The sequence below is a fragment of the Amblyomma maculatum genome, chromosome 3, assembly GCF_055883805.1.
Source record: "Amblyomma maculatum isolate TAMU_Amacu chromosome 3, ASM5588380v1, whole genome shotgun sequence".
Lineage (NCBI taxonomy): Eukaryota > Metazoa > Arthropoda > Arachnida > Ixodida > Ixodidae > Amblyomma > Amblyomma maculatum.
The window spans coordinates 165925269-165940000 of NC_139346.1; the positions used below are offsets into that span (position 1 = coordinate 165925269).

At 47.4% G+C, this 14732-nt stretch overlaps 1 protein-coding gene across 3 annotated transcripts in view; it reads left to right on the plus strand.

Moving 5' to 3' along the window:
* Positions 1 to 14732, plus strand: part of Nup75 (nuclear pore complex protein Nup75) — an 81261-nt gene that overhangs the window by 53275 nt on the left and 13254 nt on the right. Inside the window, exons 20-22 of one of the 3 annotated variants that reach the window (XM_084598504.1) lie at positions 670 to 861; positions 6357 to 6522; positions 13139 to 14306. In XM_084598504.1, the coding sequence (XP_084454630.1) occupies positions 670 to 861; positions 6357 to 6522; positions 13139 to 13387 (607 nt within the window). In that variant the 3' untranslated portion in view covers positions 13388 to 14306. Of the gene's footprint in view, positions 1 to 669; positions 862 to 6356; positions 6523 to 9832; positions 10056 to 13138; positions 14307 to 14732 lie in introns of those variants that run through there. The other 2 variants (XM_084598506.1, XM_084598507.1) reach the window with 2 other exon arrangements.

Genomic DNA, 14732 nt, shown 5'->3' on the forward strand with positions numbered 1-14732 from the left:
GGACTATTGAATGATAGTGAAAGATGAGCCTGGAAACAGAGAACTCATCAGTAGCATTGGGCCCACAAGATAAAAAGAGGCCCTGACATTGCAGCTAAAGAAGAGAGGGATCAGCGGTCAAATCTGAAAGGCTGTGTGTGAACAATGCTTAAGTATAAATCACGTCCAGTGTGGCAAGTGAGGATGCATTTCAACAGTGTGGTGTCTTGAGTGCATTTTCCACAGAAACGGCAACATTTTGCATGGCATTCCTGCAAAAGAAAATGTGTTACAGGTGCAAAGGAGATGCCACCATGTGCGTTTTGCAATATTGTCCATCTAGACTCGGAGAATTGTGGATTTTTTGCGGTGACCGTGGCCTTTTCATGTGCTTCATGTTTTTATTCTTTATTCTCCATAGCCCTACATTACGGCTTCCCTTCCTCTTTCTACTTTCACTCTGACCTTCCTCCCTCCCCATTCTGTGCGGTTCAGATGTCCACAGAACAAGTGTGACAATACTGCGCCGTTCCTTCCTGTGAACCAATTTAAGAGAGTCTTTCGTCCCTTTATGAATTGAACCTGTCCGAGTACAGTTCAGGTTCCTAACCAAGTACAGGGCGGTCTAAATAGACATCAAAGTTAGTCCTTCGTCCCCTCTTGAATTGAACCCGTCTGGGTACGGTTCAGGTTCCTGGCCGAGTACAGTGAACGACGAGAGCTCCCCTGCCTGGACTTGCTTGAAAACATGGGCGAGAGCATGCTGTTCAGTGACCGGCTCACCTTCCTTGCCAACTATCGGGAGTTCCAACGGAAGCCCCCCGGCCAGTCTGCAGCACGGCTTCTGACAGACCTCATTGACTCACAGCTTGCCCCCCATTTGTGAGTGTCCTCCTCCGTTGACAGTGATGCATTTGGTTTTGTTCCAAACGATGGTATTGCTTTTGGTGAAGTGGGGACATGTTTTGCTAGCACAGGAGCTTCTACGGGTAAGCATCATGCTTACAAAAACCAGGTAGCACCGAACGTTGAATAATATTATAAAATTGTTGTGTAAGTTGCCTGAATGTTGTATGGGGGTGTTACTCCCGCAAGAATGCGCCACGAGGGGACTAGACGCTAGAGTCGCCTTCTAGCCCCGACGTGCCAGCCCTAGCAGACAGAGCTGTGACCCCCAACCCGCGGTGCGAGAAATCGCCACTGCGGCGGGTTCGGGCCAGAGGGGACAAACACCGAGTTGCGTACTCGAACAAGAGTTTATTGCACTGCTCGAGTACACGGCAAAGGAATAGCAATTAAGAACAACCACCGTGTAGCGAGCGAACGCCGCGTACGGGGGTGAAATAACAACCACCTAATAGGGAAGCGCGTCAAGTAGGTGAGAGGAAGTGTCTGCTCACCTGACACAGCTTCTCGCTCACATCCCGTTGCGGTGCCTACGGTCAATGGGCGATTCTCGGTGACGGCGGTGGTCTCCTCGGCGGAAATCATGAACCGCGCGCGTGCGCGCCCATTCGCCGAAGAACCCCAGCGAGTTGCTACAGTCGCGCTCCTCGACACGGAACGGGAGAGGAGGTCTCCCGGTTACGCCGGCAGGAAAGAGGGAAGCCCGCGGCAGCGTCGCCGCAGTCCCGGGAGGCGGCGGGGGGTGGCCAGCGTGCCCTCTCCTCCGCCAACCTCTCTGCCAGCGCGCGTAATCACGCGTGTTAATTACGCGCGGGCGTTATAATGGAGGAAGGGGATTGTGAATCCCCACATCCCCCCCTCCTTAAAACCGCCGTACTGCTAAAAGTAGTCATGTTCACCGAGGGATATACCGAGGGGGCCGGCTAAACGCCGTTTAACTTTTAAACCAAAAGAAAACCATTTAAACCCAAAGAAAAGTGCCAATATACAAAAAGTTGCAGACAGCTCACAGCCACGGGTGTCGGAGGGGGAGGCAAGGCCGACGACCACAGGAGACGACCTTGGAGCTGGGGGCACACGTGCGGCGGCCGCAGGTCCCGCTTCTTCACCGTCACTCGGCCAGGCTTGGAAGTGTCGATGGCTGCAGGCCTGCTACTGCATTCATCGTCGGTCAGCCAGGGCAGCCTGCCGGGGAACGGTTAGGAACTGCGTCTTCGCGTTGCGTAGCATGCTGCAGGCCCCCCTCAGCGGGTCGTCCGCTCGCTCCCGGTCGGCCTCTTTTCCCTCCGTCGTTAACGCCGCCGATGGCGAGGGCAGCGGGGTGCCAAGCTGCTCTCGCTGGTGAAGCCACGGCCGCGAGCACCGAACGGCGCCGAGGCGGGCTCTTTGCTGCAGCTTTCGTCGTGCTGGACGCAGGGGCCTGTTCCACGAACTCCGGCTGGCTCGCTCCGTAGCCGACCGGAAACCGTTTGTCTTGGCCCGGTTGACGGTGACAGCAGGCTCTGGCTGCGGGAACGCCACTCCTTGGACGGCCTGCTCCTCGATGCTGCAACGGTCGTCGTGGCCTCCGCCGGCTCCCCTCCTTGCTGGCTGTAATGCTGTCTTTTCCCTAGTTACATTTTTGTTTTTGTTTTTAAATCTACCCCCACTCGATCTTTTCCAAGAGAAAGCGCGTGCTTGCTCTGGAAGCAAAATGCGCTGAATATTAACGGAGCGTCCCATCTATATTCAGCACAAGAAATCACTCCCTGCGCATTGGTCAGAGTACGTCTGCCGTGGGCGCAAGTCGTAACGAGGCGCGATGCTCGAGATTCCAAGCCTTGCCTCTCGCTGCAGCTGCCTACTGGTGGGGGAGTGCGTCCTCCTTGGGCCACGCAGCGGGGCTCGGATTGCGGTGCGCTTTGTGTAAAGTCTAGCGCCGCCATCTTTGCTTGCAGCTCTGTCGCGCGTCGGCGTGTGCCCAACGCAGCAACCGTGGCGTTGTTGCGAACTTATAGAGCAAGTTTACCGGTTCGACAACGTCACCACCATGCACATCACTAGGCAGCGAAATGCCACAACTTGAAGAAAAGTCTTAGGGCCGTTCGCATGCTCAGCGATGCACATGTGCGATATAGCTCGTCTCAGCGTGGCGTGACCAACCTCGAAGAACTCATGTGTATCCTTCGCGTAGGGAAAGGATTGCGCAAGCTGCTATAGGAGTACAAACGGCAGGGATCCAACGCGCTCACAGCAATACAAGCTGTGTAGCGCCCGCACAGGCAGCAATACCAGCGTGCCCTTTGTGCGCCGCGGCCGCGCCGCTCGGCTCCCAGAGCCCGTCGAACACTGGTCGACAAATATAAAAAAGAAAAAGGATCCTACCGCTTTCTTCCTAAAGCTCCCTTAAGGCTGACTAAGCTCCCCACTGCACTGATGGAATTAAAACGGTGAGCACTTAAACTCGGAGAAGCCGGGTAGGCCGGCCCTTCTCTGAGGCTGCGAGCTATCGCGACGAACTGGCTAACGGCCGCGGCAGAAAGGATAGTAATAACACTTCTCATGCCATCAACGTGCGCGTGCAAAAATACATACGCTACAACGTTGACCGTCCTCACGTAGAGCATGGTAAGTCAAAACACCACGAGAGAATGCCCATCACACCAGCGTCCGCGCGTCACCCTGCTGCAGAGCGGTGGCGTCCTGTGACCTCCTGCTCTCGCAGAAAATTACCAAGATCACAGTAGCTAGCGTCAGCTCCTGAGCTCTCGCGGTAATAAAAGGTTATGGTGGTTTTGCTTGCTTGCCGTTGTGCAATCACCACTGCAGTATTAGAAGAGACTGTGAAGTCAGTCCTGCTCACTGCCATGGCCAGTCTATGTGTCGGCGTCTTACACACACAGACACTCGATTTGTCGCACCTCTGGCCCCACGTTCGGGCGCCAAAATATGGGGGTGTTACTCCCGCAAGAATGCGCCACGAGGGGACTAGACGCTAGAGTCGCCTTCTAGCCCCGACGTGCCAGCCCTAGCAGACAGAGCTGTGACCCCCAACCCGCGGTGCAAGAAATCGCCACTGCGGCGGGTTCGGGCCAGAGGGGACAAACACCGAGTTGCGTACTCGAACAAGAGTTTATTGCACTGCTCGAGTACACGGCAAAGGAATAGCAATTAAGAACAACCACCGTGTAGCGAGCGAACGCCGCGTACGGGGGTGAAATAACAACCACCTAATAGGGAAGCGCGTCAAGTAGGTGAGAGGAAGTGTCTGCTCACCTGACACAGCTTCTCGCTCACATCCCGTTGCGGTGCCTACGGTCAATGGGTGATTCTTGGTGACGGCGGTAGTCTCCTCGGCGGAAATCATGAACCGCGCGCGTGCGCGCCCATTCGCCGAAGAACCCCAGCGAGTTGCTACAGTCGCGCTCCTCGACACGGAACGGGAGAGGAGGTCTCCCGGTTACGCCGGCAGGAAAGAGGGAAGCCCGCGGCAGCGTCGCCGCAGTCCCGGGAGGCGGCGGGGGGTGGCCAGCGTGCCCTCTCCTCCGCCAACCTCTCTGCCAGCGCGCGTAATCACGCGTGTTAATTACGCGCGGGCGTTATAATGGAGGAAGGGGATTGTGAATCCCCACAGTTGCTAAACCTTTTGTCACATAAAAATAATGTTAGTAATTCATTCAAAAGGAACGTTATACTGATGGTGACTTTGGAATGTTACCGTAATATTGTATGATGTTTATGTTTTATATTAAATATTATTCTGATGTTGGAAAGAAGTGCTGTAATATAATTCTAGAGCTTGAAAATAATGTTTGAATCATAACTATAAAAAAACATGGCAAATAAATTTCAAGCACTGGGTTTCAATACTTTTGAACCTTTTCTTCGATTAATGAAAGCTTGATTCTACGCTATTCGTTCAGAGGTGAGTGTAGAAGCTGTGCTATATTATGGAACTGTACTGGATTGTGGTCTTAGCAACGCATTCAAGTAGTGTCCCGTGGTGGGCCTACAAGTTCGTACAGGGTTGCTTTGCCATTTTTCATGGATATTACCTTTATGTTGCATACATGTTAGATTCTCGTTGTTGGAATGTTTATTGAATGATTAAACTATCATTTCTACGTAACATTGCAAAAAGTTAGAAAAAAGGGCTCTAACAACATGAAAATAATGTTCGACTGAAACAAAAATGTAACATTGCTCTTTCGCTACCGCGGAAAAATGGCCGATTTTGGGTGTCTGGAAACAAAAATTATTTCTTCAAGAAACGCCCAATGGATTGCGCATCGCAATGTACCAAATTGTAGCTTATTATTTACACCTTTGAATAAAACAATTTCCAGAGTTGCGTGTCCAATAGATTTTGAAAGTTTATTTTCTATATATGATGAAAACACAAAAAAAGACAAGCAAAACACAAATAAGCGGCGACACTGAGCCCAAACTTGATTAGAAAAAAACTGAAATATACAAACTGCTGCACATGTTCGTAGCTGTCATTCCTGCAAGTCTCAGCTTTGTAAAAAATCACTACACTTTTCATGGCTTTTCAAGTCAAGGGTCATGAGAGCTGTGCCACTCTGAGAAGCAGTCACGTGAGGAAGTGAAGCAGAGGTATATCTGGCATGTGCTGCACATAACATTTGTTCTGAGTTCTGCTTTTGGCAAAATGTCTTGGTCGTATGTTGTGACAACCCTGAAGCACAAAATAAACCGGTGTCATCAATTACAAACGTACACGCTGCATAGAATAGAGCGTGAACGGAAAACGAAACTTACGTGCGAGTACCAGCTGATGTCCCGGGCCTCTGAGACGAAGTGTCGCTGTCCGAGCTGAAATCTGACATTTGTACGTCATTCTCAGACTCATCACTGCTGCTCTCATCGCAAAAAGTGGCATCAGAAGCAGCCGACGTGCTCAGTTTTGGCTTTTGCTTTTGGCGAGCGCGGAGCGAAATGGACGCCATGGTCGCGGACCGACGCTCCTATGCCCTGTCAAAGTTTCAGTTTTCGCGGCGCCCCCTCACGTTAGAAATGCAGAAAACAAAACTGAAAACGAAAGTTAGTTGCAGAAAAACAAACTAGATGGCGCAGCTTGTCCGTAAAAGCTGGCTTCAATTTTTGTTTGGCGGCATTTTCAAATCGTCGGACATATATGTCCGATGGCCTATGGTGCGGTAGCGAAAGAGTTAATATTTCGGTGCTACCTGGGTTAACTTGGACCTAGTTGCATTGGACACCAATATTACAAGTACATATAATCAGGTACAGTAAAATGCGCGCGGTGCTTGGTTGGTTGCATTCTATTTCGGTGAGCATTATACTGAAAAAGCACGGTGGGAAGAGTGCAACAAAAGTGCATCTTCTGCTAGGAAGGGTGTTTCGTTCTCGTTTTCTTGACTTCAGTTATTGCTGTCTCCTTCGTTTCATTGTCAGAGCAGTGTGTGTGATGAGCAGGGCACTGACCTATGTGATGGTCTGTTTTCCAGCTTGCGACCTCTGCTTCTCCGCGATGCGATCCACACCCTGTCCGACTCGACGGAACTGCTCCTGGACTCAAACCAAACGAAGCAGTGGCTGAGCTGCCTGGAGGCAGTCTCCGAAGAAAGACGCACGACCTCCGACACGGGCGACACCATGCCGCACTGTCAACAGGTGAGGAAAAGTAGAGGAAGTGAAGTCCCAAAATGCTGAATTTCATTGCTTATAAATTTTCTGCTTGAAATGAACAGCGCGGAGTAATGCAATGCGCTGTCGCTAGTTGAGATACGCTTAACTTGGAACATTGGCTCTTCTTTACGATATGCTCTGGTCCTGTCAACGTGAGAGGTGTCAAATGAGCTCCCCTAAATTCACACGGCATGGTGTTCTGAATGAATTTTCAGTTATGGTCGAGTAGGCATTATGAAGAGCCGACTGTAATGCAAAGGCGCAGTTGATGGGCGACAATGCAAATGCTGCTGTGTCAGTTGCTGCAGAAATTGTTGGGCATATGCATTTGGTAACGTGGCGCTGTTCTCAATGTTTGGGACTTCAGAACGTCTGTTTAATTTCACCTAGCGAGATTTTGAAGACATATGTGTATTAAATACTTGGAAGATATAAGTACTTTATGGATATAGAAAGGCCTTCACCACATTTCTGCAGCACTTCAGGAGTGTGACCATCTGAAAGTGTGGGCAGTCACTCATGAAGCAACTTCAACTAACATCCAGGTATACCACTACCTGATATTCAGTAAAGATGCGTTCAGCCATTGCCCATATTTATTCTAGGTTGTAGAACCTTGTTGATACATTCCCAGTTCGTACTATTTCTCGCTTCATACGCTCGAAACTGCAGGCCGTAAAAATGTCGCTTATAATTTCATCATTTTCCACCCGGTCAATGCATTTTGTGTGACTAGACTTCCTCCCTGCTGCTACTATCAACATGTTTACAAATTGTGGCCACATTATACATCAAGGAATGCTAAAATCATCATATTTATGCTGTGAAAATAAGTCAGAATGTCAATAAATGCCTTGCTACTTCATTCAACAGCTACTACAGTCGAACCTCGTTATAACGAACACGGATACAGCGAATTATCGGATATAACGAAGTAAAAGCAAAGTTTGGTTGGCTGTGCTTTATTTCTATAGGAGTTCTATCTGTATAACGAAATGAAAAACTGAAAATTTGACACTAAATAGGTTATAACGAAGCATATTTTGCATTCACACGACTCAAAATCCGCAAAGAAGCAAAAAAAAAATTTTTTCAAAACGCTAAATTTCAGTTTTGTCAATCGCCTCCACCTAAAATGTGTTTGAATCACCTGCGCTTTCGCATGCCATGCCATCTAGGGACCGCGAATGAATCTAGCATCAACGGCTGCCTGGCATGTGACCGGCACGTGATCGAACCACCGCCCGCGTCGCCACGCCATCTAGGGACCGTGAGTGAATCTAGCATCAACGGCTGCTTGGCATGTGACCTGCACGTGATCGAACCACCGACCGCGTGCCCCTGCCCCTACTTTTTGCCGACCCGCGCGTGTGCTCACTTTCCTCGAGGTTGTGCCGTCGTCTTGCAGCATGGCGGCGCCGAAACGCAAAGCAGTTTCTCTTGAAACAAAGGTAAAAATATTCAGGGTGGTCGACAGCGGTGAAGGTGAAGCGGACAATTTCGACGAGACGACATGGCGTCAACTGGCGGTTCCGAATGTTACGTTCGAGGACTTTATTGCTGCCGATGACAACTTGGCTGTGGCGCCCGAATTGACCGACCAAGAAATTGTCGATCAGCTGCTTCCTACAGATGATGCTACGAGCAGCGATGAGAGTGAAGAAGGCGAAGAGCGAGCTCTCAGCAGCACCGAGGCCGCCAATATGGCGAGGAAATTGAGAAGGTACCTTGAGAACCTACCTGTGGCCAAATCAGCTGACATTGGGAAAGCGCTGCACAGTGTCGATTTCGTTGTGAAATTTATTCTATCGAATAGTGTGAAGTGCCGCCAAATGAAGATTATGTCGTTTTTTAAATAAATCAGTTCTGCATGGCCTAAATCCCGATTTGCCTCCTCTCCACCCTTCCCCCCCCCCCCCCTTCCCACACACTTTTTTTTTTTAGCAGGACATATCAATCACGTTTTATTTGCGGTGCAATTGAGGCATGTAGAAGATACGAGAAGATATGAGATACGCAAACCGCAAGTGGTTTGCGACAAGTCTTGCTGACGTCACCTTTGCACCCGTGTGTCAGGAGGCGGTTCGGACCACAAAGAAAACTTAACGTGCTGTGCATAAAAGATAAATGCATACTTCATGAATGCCGAAGTTCTTCAGCCACATTTCTGCAGAACTTTAGGAGTGTAGGTAGCCACTTACAGAGCAACTGGAAAAAGCAGCTGTCAGATTTATGGGCAGTGCTTGAAAGTCTGGTCATTGCAAAGTCTGGCCGGGTGTGGGGGACACAGCATGAACAAAAACGCAGTGGCTGCACGCTATTGCGATGGCTTCTCCACATGTCATTGGTGTAAGGGGGTGAAGTATCCGGAAACAACCAAGGAAGCGATCTCGGCTCGTCACTGCCTTCTACTAACCAGATTTGTTACTAAATTTCTTCCGTGCTTAAGACAACGCAAATGCAGACTGAATTCTGCAAGAATTAAGAAAAGGAGCTGTGCATACTGGAGTCTATAAATGCTAATCTACACTATTATACTTTGAAAGTCTCCTTTCTAAATGCCTTTGTACCTCATCTGGCAGCTTAATTTTTCAAGATCAGGCAGTACAGATCATGTTTGCCTGGATAACAAGTTTCTTTCCCGCATTTCTTGAAGACATATCAAAGAGGTTTTACTGTATATTCCTATAATTATGCCCTTCATTTTCTGCTTTCATATTTTACAAACTTTAAGTGACTAAAGTCAGGCGTCCTTTATGAAGTTGAAGCTGAATGGGGAAGTCGGGTTTTCTAAGAATTGTTCTGCTGTTCTGGGCTTTTCAGGTTACGTGCTTTGACTATTTTTTCTAGTGGAAAGAACAAATTGGAGCACCTGTTTTGTTGGAAGAAATACAATATTACATAGGTAACAAAGACTTCTGCATTTAATGAGTTTTGGCTGACTTGTCTTTTTTCAGTAGAGATTTCTTTTTCTGCATACCAAGATTAGTTGTTGAATCTTATACTAGTATACCTCAATGCACGCATTAGCTGGAGAAACAGTTGTTGAAAATTGCAGGTCCCTATAGATCTCACTCCAGCATAAAGTGGTGCTAATTAGATGAGCTAAACAGAAGAAAGAGCATTAGTGCTCGGCCGTGGACGCTAGCAGACAGCCGGTTCTGCAGTTTTGCAGGCCGTGGTGGTAAAGAAGATGGCCTAACTCCTGGCTGCCTGCATTTAAGCAGTCCACGGCCACCATAAAAATTGCCATTAATATGGAATTGTGTGTGTTTTTTTTTTCTTTTGCTTGCAGAGCCTGACAAAGTCTGAGGAGAAAGATCTCCGAAAGTTGCTCTCTCAGCATCTAGCAAATGCACTCATCAAGGAATATAGTGCGCCATCATCCTGATTGTAAAAATGTGGATTTTGCTTGTTTCTAATCAGTGTCATTGCACCTCAACTTTTTTTAGGTTTAATATGTTGTATGATGGCCAATGAGAAGAAAATGAAAGCTTCCATAAAGCACTTATATCAGATTTGTTGCTATCGGCTTCCAGAAGTTACTAGTCTGTTGTTTCAAATGACTCCTGTTTTTGTACTAAGAGGAAGGTGGAAATGGTGGTTTAGGCATGTGCGAAAACAGCACTACTTACATAGCCTCCTGGAACTTTTCGACTTAAAAATGAAGAAGCAACCAAAACATTCCGTTCTCATAAGGTTACCATGGAAAACCATACGGTAGCACCTCATCAATTTAATCCCATTAACGAGGAAGGGATGATAATTCGGGCTGCCAACACCCATGTGCATCTCTGGAACTGGATGCAACTGGCTCAGACTGGCTAATTCGGGCTTCCCCTTCCTGTGGACAGCAATGTTGAGCTATATCCAAAACAGTGATCGTTCAGTGGCCCCCGTTCCTCGTCAAGCCTGAATTGCATGATGTAGCATTTTCCGTAAGCCTTTGACTTATGTGCAGCACCAGTCTGGAGAGCACTGCCATCAAAAAATAGTGGAGTTGCATAATTTCGCTTTCACTTCTCTTAGCCTCGCACAGCCTAGGAGGCCAGTCAGCAAAGCACAGCTGCACGCCATCTGGATGCTGATTGGCGTGTTGACGGTCTTTTTTGTGTTCTTATTGGAAGTTGTCGCGCCATTTCACTGACTGAGACGTTTCTCTGACCTCTGTGCCTGTGGTTCTTCCGCCCTTCTTGTGCATGTTTTGTGCTCTTCGTCGTTATCAGTCTTATCACCAAATAAATTTACTTTCAAATGTTTGCTTTATGGCCACAACAAAAAAAAAAAGATATCATAGGGTTTATGCCAAATGAGGCATTATATTCAGTAATTAAGGGCAGGCATGTATTATATTAGTACTGAGGTTTACTAGACTAAGAACTCAATAAGCATATAGTACGGTCATATCTCAATACTATAATGAATCCCGCGGGACCGCTAAATATTGTTTGTTATTTTGAAATATTGTTGTAATGAAAAATCTGCACTTATAAGCTAGTGGTCAAACCAAGGTATGAAAATGACTTACCTTGGCAGCTGGCACGTGTAGACAAGTAAAATCTTAATTAAAAATGTTGCACTAACTTCAAAGCTAATTTATTTGAGGAAATAAGTTCGTATTTTCTTCTGTCGAACACACGTCCACACACTACATTACACCACTACAGCACATACACTTTCCACTTTGCGCAAAACCTCATCAGGTATGTGATAGCATCAAGCTATGAAAGTACAGACTTCATATATGTGTAAAAAAACATCAGAGTTTGATCGCCTCTTCAGTGTTCCGTGAAGTTTGAAAATCTTGTCTAGTTCTTTCAAAATGATCACGGCAGTCCGATTCGCTTGTTTCTTGCGTCGATTTCCTACATCGAAAGCTGCTTTCCTGTCTCCTTGGCACCTTCGCTGGCTGCAGTTGTCGTCAGATCTCGCAAAAACTTCACAATACGATAATCTGCGACAAAAAACTGCCTTCCCTCACGCGCAAATAACACAAACGACCGATGGGCGAAGGATGCACAACACAGAAAGAAGGCAGGTGGCTAGGCTAGGCCTGCTGGCTACTGCATATTAGAAGCTTTGTGGTGGCAATAGGAATTGGCACTAGATATGCTGGTGATGGTAGCTATAGCCCACGGACCATACACAGAAACGGTGGTTTCTGTTTCCCGTGAGGGTTGCAAGCTGTGGTGCAGTTAATTTTAGCCGAATTCGTAATGGTATTCCTAAATTATAGAAGAAAAAATAAAATATGTAAGTTATTCTGTAATATATACGCTATATTCAGACGCTCCGCCAATAACGAAGGACGACGTTTTGAAAGGCTCAGAAACGAAAAGGGGGAAAACAGCTGGGGAGGATCAGGTGGCTACAGATTTGTTGAAAGGTAGAGGGAATATCATGCTAATAAAAACTGGCCACCTTGTATATGCAATGCCTGATGACATGGAATGTACAGGAATAATGAAAAAATGCTAACATTATTTTAATTCTTAAGAAAGGGGATGCTAAGGACTTGAAAAGTACAGATCAATTAGCTTACTGTCCATTACGTATAAGGTATTTACTAAGGTAATCACTGATAGGATAAGGACTACCTTAGACTTCAATCAATCAAAGGATCAGGCTAGTTTTTGGAAAGGTTACTTTACTATCGTTCATATCCATGCTACCAACCAGATGGTAGAAAAGTGCTTGGAATATAACCAGCCCCAATACATACCATTCGTTGACTACGAGAAAGCATTTGACTCAGTCTAAACCTCAGCAGTCATGCAGGCATTGTGAAATTGGTGTAGGTGAGCCGTACGTGAAAGTACTGGAAGATATCTATAGTGGCTGCACAGCAACCATAGTTCTGTATAAAGAAATAAAATTCTAATTAAGAAAAGTGTCAGGCAAGGAGACGCAATCTCTCCAGTGCTATTTACAGTTCGCTTAGAGGACGTATTTAGAGACGTGGAATGGGAGCAGTTAGGCATTGGGCATGAGTCAGGGAGTTTTTCGGGATCGCCGGAGTGTCGACGCGAGTTTTACTGACGTCTAAGAAGCCAGCAAATATTTCCGCAACCACCTCACCGCTGTTTACAATGATTACGATTACCACGACTTCCAAGAAAGTACGAAAGGACATTCCTAGGGCTCGGTGAAAGTCGTTGGGTGGAAGGGCTGAGGAAGATTGATTACGCTTTGACCGAAAATATCCAAGTTCGCACTACGAGATGGCGCTTTGTCTCTGCTTTTTTTTTTTTTTTTCAACCTCTGGGACAACTAGGGTGAGGAGGGAGCGTGTAACTTCACTGCTTGTTGCAACGTCCAGGTGGCTGCTCTGTATGCACACCGCAAACATATGTTCAAATACCACAGCGGCAATGTGAGTAGGGCGACGGCGTACTATGGCGCTTTTTGCGCTACTGCGGCGTACACGTTTTTGCACTACGCCCTGCTCTCGCTTCAACGCCTCGGTTCTGTGGGGCGGCACACGCTGTGTCACTGAAGCCATGACGTGAGCCTTAGGCGACATGTTCCTGAAACACTCGTCTTTGTGGCCTAACTTCAAGGACGACATCGAGGTCGTCGCCAACTGGTTCTCTTTTTCCAGGGCGTTCAAGAGCTTCAAAGCCGCCCACGGTCTGACGATCGGCCAGGCCTGCTTCGACATGACCACTTCCTTCGCGGCGAACTGGCGCAGGTCGACACTCCCGCTGAGCAATTTGGACGACATCGCTCTCGTGACCGCAGTCAGCTCGCTCGAACTCTCCGTCCTCTACATCGTCGGGGAGAAAAGAGACTTCAAGCTGCGCTATCCTTCCCGTTGTTCCACTCGGGACTAACTGCGCACGTTGCATGATCTCTGGGCCTGCTCTTGGCCGCGTACGGCTCCGACGAGGGGTCGAGTACTGCCATCAGTCAGCTTAACACTTTAGGCCCTGGTAGCGTTACTCAAGTGACACTACACAACGCCTCAATAACGAAGGAAAATAGCTCGTTCTTATAGGGATGCTTCTAGGTATTGGCTTTACCGCTCTCTCCTTTGTAGAGAGCTGCCCTTTATAGAAAAAAGCCAAGGAAGACACGGCTCATGAAGACGTGGCATAACCAAAGTTTAAACGTATGGTTCACCAACGATTCATTCTTTTCCGCTTAGATTTTTGGCAGCTGGGCGAAATGCCTTTTTAAGAACATACTGCCTCACCATAAAGTTCTCTTCCTGAGCCATCCGCTCAGCAAATTTTGCCTGGGAGAACCGGGAGATCCTGCTACACTATCAGCACCCAGTCCTGCAGATCGCCACAAACTGGGTTACCAACGCCATGAACCATAGGAACATGACCATTTGAGTGCAGTATGGCCGTGCAGGGGCCCAGGAATATGCTTGCCCCAAACTTCTCTGTTACAATAAGGGTTTTACTACAACTACTTTTGCGCCCATTGCTTATTTTTAAGTTTTGTTCTTTGTGATGCCCTCGGGTAGAATCACGTTTTCAACGCCATACTTTTCGCTGGTGATTAGCGTTATAATATTTTCACTGAGCGCACTTTCTCTATAGACCTCTTTCTTTTCCCTTCCACTGCATGAATTTGTTAACGCAATCAGCCGCTTTTGATCACTGTCTTCATAAACACAATTCGATCATTAGTTCGTTTCTGCGTTTGTTTGATGGTTTGCTCGCTTCTGTTGTTGATTTGCATTGTATGATTGCTTTGCATTTTTTGTCATTGTGAAATATGCACCCCCTTCCCCCACACCACTCGTGCCATAGCTCCAGATGGATCTGCAGTGTATGAAGATAAATGAAATTAGTTGTGGTTTTACTCTAGTTAACCCTAGTTGAATTAATTGTGATAGCAAGGGTGGAAGCTTCTTTTGCCTGCTACATTATTGGGGACATTTAAGCTCATCCTTTGAGAGTATGATGCGAGAGCGTAAGGTACCAGCCCACATATAAATGAAAAGGGTTCAATGCTGAACTGAATGTGGAGCGAAAGCATTAGCTGCCAGTGACCGAGCGTTCTCCTCCTCCTCGGCTATTCAAGGTAAAGCGTGGCCTCCGCCGGGACCACACGATGGCTCGAAACCTGGCGCAGTATTGCTATCACAATAAAATAAAGACGCAGGCCCACGCTAAGGACTGCGTTTCGTGGCCTACAGTGGCCAAATACATCACAACGACGATAAAATATTGTCAAGAATA